General features: G+C 37.5%; 1 protein-coding gene across 1 annotated transcript in view; it reads left to right on the plus strand.

Annotated features, from left to right (window-relative positions):
- Nucleotides 1–21,595, plus strand: part of cac (cacophony) — a 778,098-nt gene that overhangs the window by 436,700 nt on the left and 319,803 nt on the right. Inside the window, 1 exon segment of the mRNA XM_068225468.1 lies at nt 6,006–6,116. Within this exon segment, the coding sequence (XP_068081569.1) occupies nt 6,006–6,116 (111 nt within the window).

Consider the following 21,595-nt stretch of genomic DNA (forward strand, 5'->3'; position numbering starts at 1 on the left):
ATAGCATACATCAAGTTGAGAGCCCGTGTGGATGGCAGACGTGGCATGATGGAGGAGGATAGCCAAGTTAGTTACGCAGGAGCTTCCAGGAAGGAAACCATGCTGCTGGGGGGATATATATGGAATTGTAAATGCAAGCAGATGCTGATGGATGATCCTTTCACAAGTGATTGATAAAGCAGGTAATATAGAGACCGGGCGATAATTTGCGATATCCGACCTCTGTCCACCTTTAAGAATGGGTGTGATATAAGCAAGTTTCCAGGAGCTCAGAAAGTAGCCGACTGAGAAGCACCGATTGAATATCACACTAATAGGGTATGAAAGATTTACTGCTGTATTCCTAAGGAAGATAGGACTGAGACCATCAGGACCAGTGGGTTTATTTTCTGACAGAGGCGAAAGTAGGGAGTACACTTCAGATTCAGTGGGAGAAATATTACTGAGGCTATGGGAAGTAACAGGTTTTATTTTAGAAAAATCAGCATACTGCACAGGTTTAACAAAATTAGAGGTAAAATATTCATTGAATAATTCAGGTCTATCTGCTCCACTGGCTACAGAATGGTCTCAGGTTACCACTTCCGGTATTCGTTTGTTGTCTCTTCTGTTGTGTCTTACTTCAAGGCAGGCTCCGTTAATATATTCTGAGTAATCCTGTCTTAAAAAGTAGAATGAAAGGAAAGTACAATAGCTGTAAATTTCTAAATTTTCTCTGCTTTCTCAGTATGGTACTAACATTCATCATCCACAAGTTATCTTTGTATGGAAATTTGGATGGAGAAATTGATTTAAGATTACAGCAGTCTGCAAGTCTCTACCAGTGTGTGAGAGACATTGTATGGAACAAATATGTGCCAATGAAGTGCAAGAAAGTTTTATACTTGTCATAGTATAAACCTATACTGACTATGCTTCTGCAGCCTGGACGTTGATTAAGCGGGACCAAAGTAAGATACAAGCAGCTGAAATGAGGTACTTGAGGAGCATATAGGGAAAGACAAGACGAGATAGAATACGAAATGAGGAAATAAGGAGAAGCGTGAGAGTGTGTAAACTTCAAGAAGAGATTGATTATAGCAAAGCTAAAATGGTTTGGACACATGATGAGAATGCCAGGGGAGAGAATACCAAAGAGAACATTCATGGATACAGAGATTGGAAAGAGGCCTAGGGGACGGCCTAGAATGAGATGGAGGAGCTCTGTTGTAGACTGTATTGCAAATAGAGGAGTCGATAGCATTAAAGTACTAGAAGAGGAATGGTGGAAAGATCTAGTAAGGTGGAGGGCTTTTGTACACTACCCTACCCAGAGAGATTCTGGAAAAGGGAATGGATGAAGAAGAAAGAAGAGAAGATTTTGTTTTATTGAATGTTACAAATGTCAGTTACAGTATTCAATTATTTTAACTGAAAATTCTATCTGTCCATTGAAATAACTCTTTCAGTAAGTTAATTTACAATTAAATGTGACAAAGCCACCCTTAAGATCCATACTTCATGTGTCTATATTTGTGTGTCATGGTTAATGCTATATTGCCTTGCTTAAGGAAAAGATGATAATCACTATTGTTAACAAACCGGGCGAGTTAGCCGTGCGCGTAGAGGCGCGCGGCTGTGAGCTTGCATCCGGGAGATAGTAGGTTCGAATCCCACTATCGGTAGCCCTGAAAATGGTTTTCCGTGGTTTCCCATTTTTACACCAGGCAAATGCTGGGGCTGTACCTTAATTAAGGCCACGACCGCTTCCTTCCAACTCCTAGGTCTTTCCTATCCCATCGTCGCCATAAGACCTATCTGTGTCGGTGCGACGTAAAGCACCTAGCAAAAAAAAAAAAATATTGTTAACAAAAGATATTTTAGCTTCTGGTTTTAGATTAGTGGTTGTTATGCTGCCTGCTTAGAACTTTTTACGATATTACAGTTTGAATATATAATGCTGTGTATGATATATGTTTAATATTCCTTTAACTGGTAATGTTCCTAAGAGGCATGACAGTACTAGATTTTGTTTTAACGATAACTCTTTAAAGACCTAATGACATAGTTCTCTTGCTTTTAAATGTTCCTGATTGCTGTCTGAATGTGACAACCTTGAGCGCACTTAACAAGGTTTGCGTCATAACCAGTCTACATGTATGTAAGACTTACAGTTACATACATGACTTAATTTTCTTAACTTGTTCCCTTTTCTATTTACCATGGCAATATTATTATAGTAACTTTATAAAAGTTCCTGGCCAGAGACTCATCAGATAACATTACAGAATTTTTATTTGTACTTTACTCTGAATTATCTATCTTTCATTTGGAACTGAAAATTACACTAAATTGACTCTACCAAAGTATTGTGGTTCTTTTTAGGGGTTTGGGACACCTTAATCAACTGTCTCATACTTGTTACGCATGCATGAATTCTATGTAATAACTTATGTTTATTGTGCTGTCCATACTAGTATGTGTGTTAAGTAATTGGGGCTAGGATTGAGCAGTATGAGACAATTAGATTCAAAGATCACTCTCTCCTGAGGTCGTAAGTACACTTCACACTGGCTAGCACTTAAATACCCTGAGCTAGCTTCAATGAGCAGCTAAGTGGAAAACTATTTAAGTACAAATAATATGTTTACCAGATTACACTAAAATGTACTAGTTCCATCCTTCCTTTCCACCTTTCCTGCCCTTACTGATAATAGCAAAATATTAAATATGCCAGTGCTGCTTCCTTATGACAAGGATCATTTATGTCTGGTTGATTTACTGTGGTTGGACTACCAAATCAGTGGACTGTACAGTACAAGGCCGAGTAACTGTATGCTTGTATTCAGAAGATGATGGGTTTGAATTCCACTGTTACTGAGCAAGTGGCTGTGCTGTTTGGGTCACGTAGCTCTCAGCTTGGATCGGGAGATAGTGGGGTTGAATCCCACTGTCGGCAGCCCTGAAGATGGTTTTCTGTGGTTTCCCATTTTTACACCAGGCAAATGTTGGGGCTGTACCTTAAATAAGGCCACAGTCACTTCCTTCCCACTCCTAGCACCCCCTGTGGATGGGGGATGCAGATGAAGAATACACCCACAGTATCCCCTACCCGTTGTAAGAGGTGACTAAAAGGGGCCCCAAGGGCTCTCTACTTGGGAGCATGGGTTTGCGACCACGAGGCCATTAGCTGACTAATGGCATTGCTTTCACTTACTTGTGCCAGGCTCCTCACTTTCATCTATCCTGTCCGACCTCCCTTGGTCCATTCTTGTTCTTTTTTTGATCCTGACAGTATCAGAGCATTCTTGGCATAGGGTGTTTTTCATTTTCATGCCCTTCGTCGCCCTTGTCTTTCTTTGTGCGGTACATCATTTTTGAAGTGTTCAATCCTTCTTTTTTCTTTTCTCTCTCTCTCTCTCTCTCTCTCTCTCTCTCTCCCCCACTATTGGGTGGGGAACACAGATGAAGAATCCACCCATGGTATCCCCTGCCTGTCATAAGAGGTGACTAAAAGGGGCAACCAAGAGATTATGATATTAGAATCATGAGACTATTTGTGATTAGTACCATTATGTGTGGAACACCATGGTCGATGTCACTTGCCATTAGTACCACCTTGCGAGGAAAACCGTGGGTCTGCATTACATAGGAGCAGTACCATTATGCAAGGAACACTACGGGTCTGGGCGTTGCCTTCCTCTGGTCAGTTCCACTGTGTTCAGAATGGGTCTGCATTACCTATGAGTAGTACCACTTTATGAGAAACACCATGGGTCTGTGTTGCCTGTGATTAGTACCACTATGTGAGGAACACCATGGGTGTATGTTAACTGTGGGTGTTACCATAATATGTGATACACCGTGAGTCAACATTGCCTATGATTAATACTGCTATGAGAGCAACTCCATGAGTATATGTGGCCTGTGATTAGTTCCACTATGTGAGGAACACCATGGGAATACTGGCTCCCATGATTAGTCCCACTATATGAGGAACACCATGGGTCTGCATTGCTTGTGAATAGTACCCTTATGTGTGAAACACCATGGGTTTGTGTTACCTATGAGTGGTGCCATTGTGTGCGACAAACCATGGGTCTACATTATCTGTGATTAGTACCACCATGTGAGAAACACTGTGAGTGTATGTCACCTGTGGTTAGTACCACTATGAGAGGAACACCATGGTTCTGCTTTCCCTGTGATTCCTGTTATGAGGGGACAACAAGCATCATCTCTGAAAATAAGGAATTGTGAATAGGATCCACTGACTGTTTTGGATTCATGGTCATTTTTCATCATCATTTGTTTTAGATTATAGTCAGTGGATACGTTTTGAAGTTTTAATTATCATGTCATTTCATTGCACCTTGTACCACTAGGGGTTGATGATCTAACTGTTAGGCCCCTTTAACAACAATAATAATAATAATCATCATCATCATCACCACCACCCACTCCTAGCCCTTTCCTATCCCATAGTCACCATAAAACCTATCTGTGTCCATGCAATATAAAGCAGATTTTTAAAAAAAATTTAAAAGCCCATGCTGGTGCTTTTCTGTAGTTTCCTCTTTTTACACTAGGCAGATTCATGGACTGTACCTTAATTAATGCCACAGCTGCTTTATATTCCCAATCCTACCCTTTCCCTCTCCCATCATCACCAAAAATTTTCTGTGTTTGTCTGAAGTTGAAATGGACAGGTACACAACCTCTGTGATCCACTAGTATGCACAAGCCTCTCTGACATGAACAAGTACTCTGTGATCGGTTCTGAGGAATGATCCATCTGTACAAGAAAATTGTAGATGCTTAAAGTTATGGTATATGGATTAAAGTTCCTCTTGAAATTATTGGTCTCGAAAGTCTAGTAAACACCACTGGTGATATCAGGTTCACTATCTGGCACATCCTAAGTCTTATGATTAGCAGATAGATTGAAACAGGGTTCAGTTAGTTTTACGGGTATTATTAAGTATCTGCATGACATGAGACAAAGGTTGAGAAGTCAAAGTTGATGGTTCAGGAATCCATTACATTGAAATAGCCCATTGCGTGCGAAGCACATCCTATTTTGATATATAATGCTAATAAACTGTTATATATTCAATTTTATTATTTTTTTACCATAACTGATTGGAGTGGCCATGCTGGCTAACATGCTACAACTATGAAACCAAGTTCTACATTCAGAAGACTAGTGGGTTCAAAACCCACCATCGGCTATTCCAAGTGGGTTTTCTGTGGTTTCCAGGCAAATGCTAAGACAGTTCCTATTCATAGGCTACAGCCAATTCCTCCCACCTCCTTAATCAAGTTTATTCACCAAACATTCATTTCATCTTGTTTAGCTCCTCAACTGAGGCTGGCATCTGAATTGGCATCTAGACATAAAATAATAATAATAATGTTATTTGTTTTACGTCCCACTAACTACTTTTTAAGGTCTTCGGAGACGCCTAGACATATAAAATACCATATAATTTAATCTCTCCTTATTACTGACCCTGTATCAGGAAAGGGACTAAGGGGTGGACGTACATACATTATATTTTATGTTAGCAAAATTTATTACATTCTTCTACAAGCAAACTTTTATTTTATACTCAGAAGGAATACATGTATACAGTAATCTTTTAGTAATTAATGGAAGAATGTTGGGATCTTCAACGATTTTATATGACAAATCTATCAGCTTTGTTAACATGTTCCATATAGTTGAGTCTCTGTCTCTGCTGAGCACATCATCAAGTGAACATAATTGTTTGTATGGAGCCTCCAGGCTGCTTTCTTAAATGCTACTGCATGGAATGTTTTACTTGTATTGATGTGCCCAGTTTCCGTGTATCTGTGCAATCCTTTCCCATGCTGTCTTTCTTTTAAAAGAATCTCTTTGCCTACCATAAAGTGTGTTCTCAATGGTGTCTGGAAAATTGGTTTCTGTTTCTTGTGATTGTGATTGTTTATTTGTTTTTATTATTTGTGTTTTTTTTTCTTGGTTTCTTCACTATTTGTTCTAGTATGACAACCAAAGCACATTATACAAGAATACTCTCCACTACATGAACATCGGATTCACCAGCATGTTTACCATTGAGTGTATTCTGAAGATTGTGGCATATGGAGTTCGGGTAAGAAACAACACAACAGTTTTGACCTAGTGCATCACCATGACTAAAACAAAAGATAATGATGGGAGTGCTTCAGTTCTATCAAACTTGGATATAATAGTTCATCTTCAGTCTATTAATGAACAGTTTCAAATACTATTAATGCAAAATGCTTAGTTCTGTAAGTTAATTAAAGATCCTATTGATTCATTTTCAGTTCATACTAGGAATGCATAAAGACAAAATAAATTGTTCTCTCATTCAAGCCCCATCTGATGACCCTAGGATAATTTTGTTTTAAGAAAGGAAGTAGAAACCTAGTTTATTTGAAGATATTGATATTTTAAAAAACTTGAAGAAAGTAGATGGAAAATTCCAAACTGATACCAAAAAATTGAAGTAATCATGCTGCTTTCCTTTGGACCTTTTCCAGTTCTTGAATCAAGTGAACGTGGCAAGGATCCCATACACTGGAACTAAACTTGAATTATAGGTCTTGCCAGTGACATACACCCTCTCCTTACATCCTTACTACAACTTATTGTACCCTTATAACCATATGAAGAGATCTTTAACATTTGTTTACAAACTATTTAATCATTATCCCAAGTGATGCAGCATTAGACTGTAAGTTACTCCTTCCAATGAGCTTACAGTGGATAATCTGCAGTCTTCTATAAAGTAAATACAAAAATGAAATACAATCAAAATACTTTTTTCACATGTTTGAAGGAAGAACAGACTTCATTAAAGAAGGAATATTTAAAACTGATGTGACTTATGCATGTATGCATAGTTCAAGAGCATCTTCAATTATTAACATTTCATCAAATTTTCAGAAGAATCTTTACATTTAACTTAGTTCAATTCTAAGATAATAATACATCCCATACTGCATTCTAAGACAGGATTTCAACCTTAAAGGGTTTTTTGCAATACTAAGCTGAAAATGGAAACTTAACTTTCTTCCTCAGTTAAGGTGAGATTTTTATTTACTAGTCTCTGCAGATATGTTTTCTTGTAAAATTATACTAAATACCCTATACTCTTGCCTCTTTTAGTAATGGAGTGTAATCAAGATTTTGGAAACTAATCTGCATCAAAAATTAATTTGATGGTGAAAGTTTTTTTTTTGTACTTTTATTCAATAATTTTGAATATTACATGTTTGAATACGTTAGAGTAGAACTGGTAGCATTTTCAGTGATCGGTATCATACACTATGGAGCCTCCCATCAAGTTCATAGCCAGTGAGTTATTGATAGAACTCACATATAGTTTCTGTGGATGTTAACAGATTATTTCATCCAAATAGAACTGGAGCCTTAGAGACATGGCATGATTTATTATTTTTAAAGTATAGCTTAGAATTACTTTATGACATTTTTATAGTATGACAATTTTGTATTTCTTTATCATAACAAAATTTGACTACTTGATGATAAAGAGAAACAAAATGAGATATAGTATACACTGTCAGTTTCTTTGGCTCATCCTTATGAAATAAGTAGTAGAAATATTTCAGTAGCTAGAAGAATTTATTCAGAATAGAATATCAGTTAGCTGTAAGTATTTTTAGAAAATATATTGTTATCAGCTGCACATACATAAAGAAAAGAGCTTCATTAAATGTACCAAATCATAACAACACAGGGAACATTAAGTTGGATTCTAATTTACTGATCGATGCTGGACTTCGATTATTCCTTGGAAAAGAAAAATTACCGTATAATTTAAAAATATGGAGGAAAGAAGACTTAGGGGCCCCCAGTCTTTCCACATTGTCCTTCTTCCTGAAGAGAGAGCTTGGTGCATGAATCATGGCATAACACCTTGAGATGTGGTTGTAGGCATGTAGCATGATTAGTTGCATGTGAATGGTCTGCTCACAGCATAACATTTGCATGATCATGAATGACTAATGTTAACATGGAATGATTGCTTGGTTAGGTATGTTGTGGAATTTGTTCTGCTAGGGAGAATAACAATATCCAAAGCTCTTGCACTGAGATTGTATTGAAATGAATGTGTATGTTTGCCACTCTCTGTGATGCTTTGCATGTTCTGATAATGTGGTGCTTGCATGACATACTGTCTAAAATGACTATTTTAAATTCTGTTCTTTTTCAGGGTATCAGACAAATATTTACTGTCATGAATCTTCCAAGCAGAAAGTTCATTAGCTGCAGTATGTTCTTCTTTTTAGTGGGTTGGCATTATGGTCATTTTGTAGTGTTAAGTCATTGATTCACAAAACATGGACAGAGAGACTATGCTCAAGAAAGGAATGACTTTTGTGATGTAAATAGTGCTCTTTTTGAAATTATTATTTAATTTATTATGGTTTCCATACATGTTTTTAGGTTCCTCGTAGTTGGCTGTGAGTGGAACGGCTACATTCACAGAAACTGAACTGGACCGTTCTGAATGTAGCAACCTTTTCATACAACATTGAATAACATAGTTTTATGCCTGCTTTGTAGTTATCATAAATTGAATCATTCCAATTCTTTTTACAGAGTTCATGCAAGTAATTCTTTGATAGTGTGAGAAGGGCTTCTTTTTTCTTCCCCAACCCCTTGCCCTCTGAGAATAGACACTGATTTTGCAAGTACCTCTTAAATCTCAAAGATCACTAGTTTCTTACCTTTTAATTGGCTGTGTTAAGAATGAAAGCTTAGCAATGATGTGAAATGAAAGTGCTTTATCACAATCACATGCCTAGTATAAAGAAGGCCTTCACAGTGTTCATTCTGCTTAGAATAAAGTGACTTATTTTACATATCTGCATAGATTTTCTCCAGTGTTCTTTTTTTTTTCTACTTCCTCGTGTCAGTTTTCAATCGATCAGAGTGAAGTATGCATTAGGATACTTATGATTCTATAAAGATTGGAATTAGTCTTGCAAGGTAGTAATCCAGTTATTTTGAATGCCTCATTATTGTTAGTGAATTCTTAATTTTCCAATACAAATTGCTCTGCAGATATTCATGGCATGCTTGCATCCTTTCCCTCCTGTTTGTGACTGGAAGCAACAAGTACTATCCAAAGAAAGAATATTTTAGAAAAATCTGGGAAGAAATATCAAGAGATATGATTGAAAAATTAATATTAGTGTTGCTTTGTAGTTTCCATCAGTCTCTGATCGTGTGTCTTTAAGAATATTTCTAGTGAAATGATCACAGAACTAAATTAGGGACCATAAAATGTCCATAATGAAGCACTATATTATCCTACAATTTTGTTTTATAACTATTCATCATTGTTGAAATGTAAAATAGGAAAAATGAGGAAAAATGTTTCTATTCTATTATATGAAGTGAAGGCTAGAAATAGATCTACCTTTGGTTTGTAATTAATAGTTCTACCATACATTCATAGATGAGAAACTTTTCCTGTTTCTTTACAGCAGTTGTGGTGCCTGGTAAGAAATAAGAACTGTGTTTCAATCATCACTGCTCTTTCTCCCCAGTGTTAGTGTACAAGTTAGAAGCACAGACTAGAAGAAATCCTTAAATCAAAGTTTGCAGCATATGTATTCTCTGAAATGCAAGATATACTCAGTGGTATAGCAGACACCTTCAAAGAACTCACAGTGCAGGAAGCCCCAGGCTATATAAGGACCTCCAGATCTCTGCTTGATTTAGTACATTAACGGTAACAGATAGGTAGACCTCAGATAATGATGTTTGAATGAATTTGAAATTACTACTTTTAAATGAATTGTTAAATAATGAGGCAGATTCATAGATTCCAGTCCAGCAGTTAAAAGCTGATGTTGGACAGTAACTAGTGCTCTGCTCTCTTCCACTAATGAGTGGCATGAGTGGCACCCTTGGCAAGCTTTGTTCAGTGGCATGACATTGCGGTTATTTCTGACTTCTATTTCTTGGGAAGAGCTCTAGTACAGTGGATACATTATAACTGCTCTGCCGCTGAGTAGCTGTGGCCTTTCTAAGAATTGGAATGGTCGAGCAACTGTCATCACTACAATTCCAGTTTGCATGATATTTCCTGTGCAGTTGGGACTTGGGAGTAAGGTACAACATTTCAGTTCCTCATTTAACTAAGCCGGAAGCTTGATAGGGCCATTCAGTTTGTAATATGAGAATGTAACTGTCAGTTCAGTCTTCTGTACCAGTTCTTCAGATGAAATTTTCTCATATTTCTAAGGTGCATTTGTAAATGAAATATAAATGGTGCGGTTTTAATTTGTGTACCCTGTGAGTAAATATAATTTGAGGCATTCGAGTGTAAATAATGGTAGCTGACATTTTACATTTTGCTGGGAAATGCAATGAGAAGATTTATAAAAATACTGATGGCTTCCTATTTTCTTTATAATAAATTTTTAATTCAAAATACCTAAATTAGATACATTACAAATGATTAACATACAGAAAGTACATCTGATATGCACTTCCGGAATCCTTCTTGGAAAGTAATTGCATTACTGGAGGTAGATATCATCGTTTACATGAAATGAAAGTCTTCAATATGAAACAGTTTGAGTATACATGATCAGTTCATTCTCTGTTTTAAGGTCTTATAATACTCAAGGTATGCTTCTGGAATCCATCTCATACAGGACATAACATCAGCTAGATTTGAAGCTTCAATAGGGCAAGGTCCAGCATACTTCAAACATAAGGGACTGCTGAAACTTCCTAAAAAATTTGTTGGTCATCCTTTCTTCCTCAGGGAGGTACATTGAAGATTACCACTGTATTGTTCAGATGCTAACATCACACTCGGGTTCTCTGCAGAAAGTTCATATCTTACAAAATTTTGCATACCAAATCCATCTGATGTAATTTTCTGGATAAATGCCTCTCTCAGCTGAGAAACATGAACAAAATCTGTTCTAGTCATGGCATGCAACCAAATAAATGAGCATTCTGCAAATTAAAATATCCCATTTTCCAAAATTTGTCCATAATTTTCTCTCTATCATGTTCTGTAATGCGAACAAGTCACTGAACTTTACATTCATAGTCTGGGCCCAATTTTACAGCTTCAATGTGTCTTCCCTTACCCCTCCTTGTGAGTGTGACAAACCTCTGTTTCTCCTCATCTGGCAAGCAGTTTGGACACTCACGTTTCTTTTTCTCTTTCTCCTTCTATTGGCAATGCCCTCATTATCGGCAGATGGTGCAATGTTCTCTGTCTCATTGTCAATGGTGTCTGCATTATTGTCTGGAACATTGTCTGGTGCATAATTTACATTGGAGAGGCAAGCCTGTAACAAGAACATTATATTAACCCCTATAATTCAATATTTCATGTAAATAATGGTATCGTCAAACGGGGCGATTTCGAACACGGGTGATTTTGGACTGTATGGTAGAATTGCCTTTTTTTCTGTTGCATAGCAATGAGTCACCATTGCTTTGCACTTCCACATGCATTTTAATTTGACATTGAGGTTATGTTTCACGCATTCCGCATTTTTTATTACGAGTCGACTTCATACTTCGGAAAATTTCCAGCGTGCACTGATATTGTTGAAAGTTCATGCATTTTCATTAAGTGGATACTGCAACCTTTCCACCCCACGCCATTTGCCCCATAGAACCAAATGACGGCATGATAATCCCCAAAATATTGGGGTTCCGCCATATAGCACCATACGCCGAGGCACCTGATGGAAAGGGACCTTTTTAGTCTAGAGTCAAATGCCACCTCATCTGGAAAGAACAAGAAAAAAAATCTTCAGAATGATGGGTGAGCAAAAGCTCTTCCGACCGTGCAAGGATCAACTGCACCCCTCCGTTCCATAGAATCAAACCACTGGCCTCCCAGGGCCATGGTGCGTTTGCGGCAAAAGATCAAAGAAAATAACTCATAACTAGCTTAAAGGCATAAATGAACGGAAGGAAACCTGGGATGCAATGTTTTTCGGCAAAATGACAGGCAAACAAAAGTTTAATTACCTATTTATTAATTCTTGATAAATCAAATTAATTAAAATTGACCCTGTATACTTATAATATAATCATAATATAATATGCAATGTCCGATGGACTAAATACAAAATTGTGAAAAGTCAAAGTTGATTTCTTCTTTCCCTCTTTCCTCTTCCCGACATGACGATAAATATTACATTAAAATTTGTATAACATATTTTTTTAAAATCAAAAATATCCTTATAAATGCGACGGTTATCATTAAGAACTTTCTTCACTATCAGAAGAAACCATTATCTATACAACAACAAAAAATTTGAAGATAACTTGGAGTGGTCACCTAGCTAAATTAATTATATTACAAATAAGTAAACAAAAGAATAAGTGAATACTAGTCGATGACATCATAATCATAAAATAAATAACAATGACCGATGTCGGGTCCAGAACTCGAACCCACATCCCAATGAATCCAATGACAAAATAACAAATATAGAGCTCGTTTTGTCATCCAAATAAAAATGTAAAACACAACTAAAAGAATGTATAAAAAGGAAAATATGTACACATAATTTAAAAGGAACAATAAACAATATGCGCATGCAATTTGCTGTATTATGAAAAAGAAAATAAATCGTGTGAGAACAAAAATCCATGGTTGCCTCAGAGTTCGAACCGATGACATCCAGGATGGCATCGACAAACGGGTCTATAAAAACTCCCTTTCTCAATTATTAATCATAGGGTCAACAAATCAGTAATAATACTGGTGTTCCAGTTATTTAATTTCATTATAAAAATAAACATGAAAAAGTTAAAAGAATCCTTTAAACTATAATCGGTTTTCTGCAGACTTCCCTGCCTTCATTCTAAGTGGAATAGCTCGAACAATACAGTAAACAGTGACCCTTTACAAGGGACAAGCTCTCTCGCTCCCCTTCAAGTTGTAAATCTTTCGATGTCATGCCATAACAAGTAATGGCCTGGTGTGGCAGAAAATATCTTGTTAACAGCTCAAGGCGAGACCAAAACGCCTCCCTTAGAATCCATCATTGTTAAATAATCTCATTTCAATACCTATTCTAAAATCATATTCCAAAGCTCCACTGGCTTATTAATTCACTGCCTTATCACAAATCTTTAATTCAATATCAAGCCACCATTTATCTTCTCATATTCACATCCTTAGACTTAGAATGACCGGGTTCGCATCCACCAGATTACAGAGGTACACATCCTAGGTTTTCCTACATTTTAAACTCAGACAAATAAAATCAAATATGGATTTTAAACATATCCATAATGTTCTCATATACAGGAAGGGAAAATATTTGACATTAAAGGAAAACACTAACCTCAATGGGAGGGCGTTTGTTCGTCGTCCAGGCTTGTCACAAGTTACGCAAATAATTAATATAGCCATCTACAAATATTATCATGCAAATTACGTGAAAATAAGAGTGCCTTCCTATCTTGATATTATAAACCGATAGTCCATTTTTCAAGAGATAATCACCATGCATTATCACAATAAGCTTGGATATCTCGTAAATAAATTATACATATCACGGTTTGGGATCAGTACAAATACAAATCTGCATTTCTTTCCCCACCTAATCTAAGCACTCTCAGACTAACTAATATTTTTCATCAAATCACGGACATGCATTACATTAGATATATTTTGAAGCCTATGTAGTAGACTATTAATTCCATCTAGATGAATATAAACGATATGAAGACCACTCACAAGTTCTTCTCTAATTCAAGAATATATGCAATTTACATTTCTAATCTAATTTATGTGATCTACATATTAAATAACCGTGCATTTATTTAGAAAAATTATTACATTTTAGTACTTATCATCATGTCGTGAAATCCAAGGCTAGAGCCTAGGAAAAGGCCTTCATCGACTTTTAAGCTTTCATGGCGCTGACATCGGTCACAGGTTCATTTCCACTGCTACTCCTGCTGAGCGCGTTCATAATCCAGGGTCCTCTTCTACACTATAACAACTTTGATGATGTTGACATAAAATGTTGCATCACTTTAACCAAAAAATACACTGTAACACATTAATGATGTTGACATATGTTGCGTCACTTTTAAAAAAACTACTGTAACACTGTTCTTGCGGTCACATTACTTCAACCCTTTTAATACTATCATTTGTAGATAATTATAATAGTCTTGAAGATGTAAAATGTATAGTTCCACTCGGAAATACTAGTAAAATCAGAACACCAGCAAACCGTGGTTCTGCCTTGAATCCTTCGTGTCGAGTGGCAGTGGTGTCATCACCGCCATCCCTTTTAAAAGCTTTCCCCTACTCACGCAACATACAGTGGCTAGTCCCCACTATTTTTTTTAAATTAATAGTTCAACGTGTCGTATGACATCAGTAATGCACGCAAATGCATGACTCAGACTCTTAAGTAGTCTTGATATGTGCGGAACCTGCGTCGATCGGCCGTTTATTTACAATTAATTATTCAAATATTTCCCCTACAGAGTCTCCTATGGTGGTTCTGCGTACATAGTAGGCGTACTGGCGCTAAGTTGTTATATAATCCAAATGATCGCGTATTTTTCCACACGTTAATATTTTATAAAAAATTGGAATTTTGGCAGAGGTCTATTATGAAACCATATAACATCCTGAGGTTTCCCATACTAATTGTTATGCATATCTCGAAATCTTATCATACAAATGAAGCTTGCAAGCTGGCATCGCCGCGTTTCGGCCATTTTTTTCATTATTGATTTTCTTTGCTTGACATTTTTCATCTCTTTCTCTCTATCTGGGGATTCTTTTAGTTAAGACGGAGTGGTGTTTACCATGTCAGAAGGTTGTATAAGCATGTGCAACCTAATGCAACTTTCTGTAACATGTACAAGGGAGCTTAACAAAGGTTTTTCACTGCCTAAAATAATTAATTAATAAATATGTACATGACCGATACGGTCACAATACCTACTTTCAATTGTCACGACTGGAAGAATTGCATTATAACATTTATAACTATAGTTGCTAGTGAGATCAACTGACTGAAGTGTTTATAAATTGCTGTGGAATTTTGGTGTGATTTAATGAAAAGTAATGTTTTACGCACATTTTATTGAAAATTTTAAAGCAGTCTGGATGATTTTGGACAATGCATAGAAATTATCAGAGGGAGAATGGAGCTATTTCAAGGAGTAATTATGAACCAAAACTATTCTAAAAAGCCGTACGTGATATTAAAAGTGGCAGGTTGTCTTATAGGAAAGTATTTGATTTGTATGGTATACCTTGGTCCACCCTACAAAATAAAGCACAGAAAGGAAATCTAAAAAAAATGGGAGGACAACCAGTGCTAAATGAGGAAGAAGGAAATGCTCAGGGAAGCTCATTACCCTCCAACACAACCTGCTACTTCCCATCACCGCAAATGAAATGTTTTTCCTGGGAAGTCAATTTTTGGCCATGGCTTCCGCCAAGATGAAATCAGTACAGAAACAAGTGATAGTGCTGGCAGCAGCAGTGAAAATGAACACAATGAGAGACACAATGAAGGTAATGACTAAGATAATGACATTCTGGTGTTGCAAGAAGAGATCTTCCTTCTTGCAGATTATAAATACAAGTTGAGGAACAAAGAGCATACGAGGCTGTATTTTGGTGTGGCCTCAAATATTCGTTCAAGGGATGTCGATGTCAAATACTTGTGCTTACATAAAAACAACAGAAAAGTGTTTGTGTTCCCTAACTGATTTACCAACTGACGAGCCCAACTTAGCACACTGGGGCGAAATGCTGGCAACCAGGAGTGAGTTAGCTAGAAAATTTATAATGTCCAATAATGGACCACTTATATATTGGTATTATCCCTGATGAGGATACAATAGCTAAAGAACAAATTTAGAAAATACTTCCAACTCAAGTTGAGAAGAGAGGAATCTTAATTTTCAGAGAAAATGTATTTTAGATTTAGTTTTAAATTTTAGTTACATGTTCGTTGTAGCAATTATTTTTTCATTACGATTTGCATCATTTGTAAGAAAAATTATTAAGATCTTTCAGTAGGATTTCTGTGCAGTTTATAACTATTAATATTTTGATTTAGATTGGAAAATTTTACATTTACTTTATCAGAAAACAAAGGTCGATCAGTAAAACATTAAATTTATCATTACAATGATTTTAGCCAGCTAGTCATATTTTGGACACCCTCAGAACACTTTAAATATCACAACACTAAAGCAGAAAGAACGTAGAATTAAAATAGAGGACTATTTGTGTCCAAAATCACCTAATACGCTTTGAAACTTTGGACAGAAGTTTAAAAAACAGGTGCATCTGAAATCACCCCGATGTATGGGGTGAATTCAGACACTACTTCTTGTTTTCTCAGGAACACGTATGTTGGCGTATACTTTTTGTTCGTAGGGTATTGTATTAATTGGATATAATCCTCATTATTAGGATGATAAACAATACAGATTCCCGTCCAAAATCACCCCATTTGACGGTAACTTAAAAATAGCTTCATATATGATGTCTTCAATTAACTAGTGAATAATATATGCAATTACATATAAATACTGCTCAACAATATTTCTACTAAACACAAAGTATTATTGTAGTTAAAGAAACAATTGCTTTTCACTATGACAAGTACTTGGTGTTCGGTGTACACAATGGTAATTACTGCAGATACCATTATCTACATGCATAAGTAATATTTGAGGTTATGCGTTTTTTACCTCAGATTTCCTGTTTGTCGCTGGTAATTCAATATCTGCTGCATCTGGTTCATAATCCGGATCTCTGTCTGAGTCATCAAACTCTGAATCACTGTCTTGAAGCAACTGTTTTGATATTTCATCATCATTTGTGGGTGTCTGTGGAAACAACAACTTCCTTCGAGCAGCCATCTTGTAGTAGATAACATTATTTGTGCGAAACAGCTGCCAGATTCCATAACTTTGTATCAATACCAGGTGGTCGCCAGCCCTTTGAGATCCAGTTTTATGCATCCCTTCACGTTTACTACAGTTCTAAAAGACATCGGTCCCTCTCCCTAAACCAGGGTAATATAATGAGATTTGTATTTACAGGCTAGAAGAAAGAAGGAATCATGAGTGCCACTATTAAGTCCTCTTTACAAGGTTCCATCTACTGGAAGAGTTTGGGATCATCACAGCTTGAGAAAACCTCCAGGAGATACAAGTGTTGCAGAGGTCTCAATTTCTCTCCTACAGCGGTCTTCACTCTGACTACCCTACTATACTCATCCTGCCCTGGATAGACTTCCAAGACAACTCCTAGCCACCAGTTAGTCCTCTTCATATCCACATTGACCAGCACCACTTCTCCATCTTTCAGCTGCTCTTGTTGTCCCTGCCCTCTGTGAATCAACAGAGCCAGAATTCATTGCGAAACCTCTGATGCAGGCGTACTAGTAATGACTACAGATACTGTAACCTCGTGTTTAGACTCGTGTAGCAATGTTGTTTAAGTCTGGCACTTCACTTCCAGGGATGCCTTGCACGAAGTAAGCAGTTGTCAAGGCTTCAAGTTTTCAAACTCATCTTCATTGTATGTGAGGGGTCAAGAGTTTATGATTGCTTCACAGTCACACAGTAGAGTTACAATTTCGTCATAGGTGAGTGTCGCTCTTCCCAGATTAATTCTCAGAAGTTCTTTCAGGGTTCTTACTAACCTCTCCCACCATCCTGCCCACCGGGAGCAGTGGGAGGATTGAAGTTTCACTTAATTTCATATACTGATGAGAAAGACATTATCTTCTTCCAGTCCACAGTTCTCAAAGCATTATTTGTTCCATTGAAATTAGTCCCACTATCCGTGCACATGATGTTGATTCTTCTTCTTTGTGTTATAAATCTTCTGAGAGCTAGGAGGAATAAATCTGTGCTGAGGGATTTTGTAAGCTCCACATGTATGGCTCTACAAATGGCACATGTAAATATGACTACCCAGGCCGTTGTAATTGGATACAATGGGCCCGTTAGGTCAATTCCTATAACCTGGAAAACATCGGTGCACTTTGTGGTTTTGGGCTAAGGGAGTAAAGGGAGGTTCTGCAGCTGTTCCTTGAAACCTTTTACATGTGACACACTCATAGGTTACTTTCCTAGCTAGTCTCCTGATGCCTGTTATCCAGTATTTTTCTCACAGATTTGACAACATTGTCTTAAGCCCAACGTGTTTTAAATGGCAATGTTTCTAGCAAACTATTCCCTGTACAATTGGATTCTTATCAACAGTACTACTGGACATTTGAATTCATCACATTCATCTCCTAAAATAAGTTTTATCCTAAATTGCATGAGCCCTTCATCATTGGTACAGGTTTGCATTTCCTTTATCATTTTCTTCCATTTGGGTCGGAACTTTCATCCTGAATACACTTTAACAGTTTCTTCTCTGTTGCATGGATCTCTTGATATTTCTTGCAACCTTTGGAACATTTGTTTATAAACCTTAGTATCCAGCCAGTCATCCTAACAATTTTTGAGTATTCTGAAAAATATGAAGGCCATCCGGAAAGTGGTACTCGTTTGCACAACAAAGACACAGGAGTATATACTAACAAATATACACATTTTTATTGGAAAGAGCATACTTTACACTACTTCTCCACATAATCTCCAAGCAAATTTAGGCATTTGTCTTAACATGGGACGAGTTTTTGTATTCCAGCGTCATAGTCCTCCACCGCCAGCGTATTAAGATACGTAGTCACGGCTCGTTTAAGTTCTTCATCGCTGTCAAATCTTTTTCCCGCCAGAAAGTCTTTAAGCTTCGTAAAGAGATGAAAATCCGAAGGGGCCAAGTCTGGCCTATACGGGGGATGGTCGAAGGTTTCCCACTTGAATTGCTGCAAAAGTTGTTGTGTTATCACAGCTGCATGAGGCCTGGCATTGTCATGAAGGAGAATGACTCCTGTAGACAATAGACCTCGCCGTTGATTTTGTATTGCCCGCCGTAATTTTTTAAATGTTTTACAGTACGCATTAGCATTAATTGTGTCTCCAAAGGCCATAAAATCAATGAGCAGTACACCTCGGCGATCCCAGAAAACAGTTGCCATGAGTTTCCTGGTGGACAGAACTGTCTTGAATTTTTTTTGTTTGGTTGGTGAATGAGCATGATGTCACTCCATTGACTGTCGGTTACTCACAGGTGATGCATAACAAACCCATGTTTCATCCGCAGTAATGATGCGAGCCAGGAAAGAGTCTCCTTCATCGGAATAACGTCCCAGAAACGTCAGTGTTGCAGCCATACGCTTGGTTTTGTGCTCCTCTGTAAGCATGCAAGGGAGCCACCTTGCACAGATTTTTGAATAATGCAGATGGTCATTAACAATTTCATGAACAAATGTTCGAGACACATTAGGAAAATGTTTACAGAGTTCATCAATTGTGACGCGCCAATCGTTCCTCACACATTCGTCTGCTGCGCTCAGCAGTTGGTCTGTAATGACAGATGGTCTCGCTGAATGCTCCTCATCGTGTGTATTCCCCTTCCCCAGGTTGAAGTCGCGACACCAGCGCCGAACAGACGACTCGTCCATCACATTGTCTCCATACACCTCCGTTAATTGGCGATGAATATCACAAGGTCGAACGTTTTGTGCATTAAGAAATTTAATCACAGCCCTCACTTCACAGCTGGTGGGGTTCTCAATTTGTTTAAACATTTTAAACGATCACAGACACAACACAGGCAATGCTAGCATCACACAACCTCGCACAGAGCAGGCAGACAAGCCACTGACGCGGTCTGACCTTGCCCAGCGGCTACCTGAGTCGTCAGCGCTTCATGCGGCGCTAACGGGTACTACTTTCCGGATGGCCCTTGTATATCAGTGATGACATGAAAGTTGTCTTCACACAGGATATGCTATCTACCACCGTCTTCCTTCTTTCAGCATTTCTTGATCTGGAGCTTGTTCATCTGAACCAGGCCATTCACTTTGCTCTCATCTCAACTATTCTGGCTCCTCCCACCATTGGCCTTCTTCCATCAATTTTGCATTACAGTCTCTTGAAGGAACATTTATAGAGTTTAAAGATCCTCGGACAGTGGAATGGCTGTGCTGTTTAATTTCTCTGATACAATTGCCAACAGATGCGTTCCACTTGCCTGCCTTCCATTTAATCTATGACAGTACGACTGTAGAGTCACTCCTGTATTAATAACTTCAGTATTTGTAACCTCAGAAAATAAGTAAGGTTACAAGGAATAGGAATAATAAAAATAATATTAATGTTTGCTACCATTGTACATTCACATAGTTACACACTAACACAAGACATGATAATATATACGAAATTAAAATTATAAGCACATTAAGCACAGAAAATAATAACAGGATAACCAACATGACGGCTAAGAAAGGATAACAGGGAAGCGGCTGGGAACCATATCCAGGCGGTGAAAGGTATTGGCAATGCTGAAGAAGTGAAGTAAAATGTAATCCTAAACTTTACTTAACAAATTTAGATGAAAATTAAAACGTAAATAAACAACAAAATACACCATTAAAATTTGAAAACAGAAATCCATCAGTAATTACAATTTACCCCAAGGGTAGCATTTAGTTATCTAATCTTATACCGGAACATCGCACACAACGTTCCGCTGTTTGTGCCGACACTTTTAAAACACATGAAACTGTTGGAAAGAAAGAAAAGGAAGGTAAAGTTACACTATTATGAAGATGTACATGTAAGAAAGAGAACAACATATAAAATAAATATCCTAGTGCAGGGCACCTTTAGGAGGCAACCCCCTCAAAAACACTTCTGAGAAAGGGTGCCCGTCCTAAGTGTGAATACTCTAAGATGACACGGAATGACATAATACAATCATAAAGATACACGTAAGAAAGAAAATACGTTTATAAGATGATCTTGGTGCAGAGCACCTTCAGTAGGTAGCCCCCTCAAAAACACTTCTGAGAAAGGGTGCCCGTCCTAAAAGTGAATACTCCAAGATGAAGCGGGATAAACGAGACAGCCCCAAGGTGAAATTTACATATTATGATTACATCAAAAGGCGTTGAATATCTAATATACAAATTCAACAAAAGACATGGGAACTGTCTCTTAACATTACTCTGATATGACTTGCCGGTAGGCTAAGTCATTTTACTGAAACGTTGGCAATTGAAGCAAAAGACGGGTAAGCTCCGGCAAAAGAAATTAAATGGGATACTACATTTGAAGATAACCTGAAAAATGAAAAACAGCTAAGTGCTTACCTGTTGGAGGGGCCAAGAAGACCCATCACCTGCGAAAGACAACTTCTCCCTTCAGTGGTCGTGATTCAAAGACGGCTCGGAAGAGCTAGGCTCTAGTGAAGCGCTTCTCTCCGGAAATTAGGAAATCGTAAAACAACTAATGAGCATCTGTTCTTTTTCCTTCACCCACCAATCACAATTAATTTTATAATGACCAATAGGGGCCCAGGAGCCCAGTCTGATAAGGAACATCGAGTAGCATCCAGAAACGTCAAAATTGATGCAATATTATGAAATCGGAAACATCCCACGCCGATCTGGCGCATGTACTACAGTA

This window comes from Anabrus simplex, chromosome 1, assembly GCF_040414725.1.
Source record: "Anabrus simplex isolate iqAnaSimp1 chromosome 1, ASM4041472v1, whole genome shotgun sequence".
NCBI classification, from domain to species: Eukaryota; Metazoa; Arthropoda; class Insecta; order Orthoptera; family Tettigoniidae; genus Anabrus; species Anabrus simplex.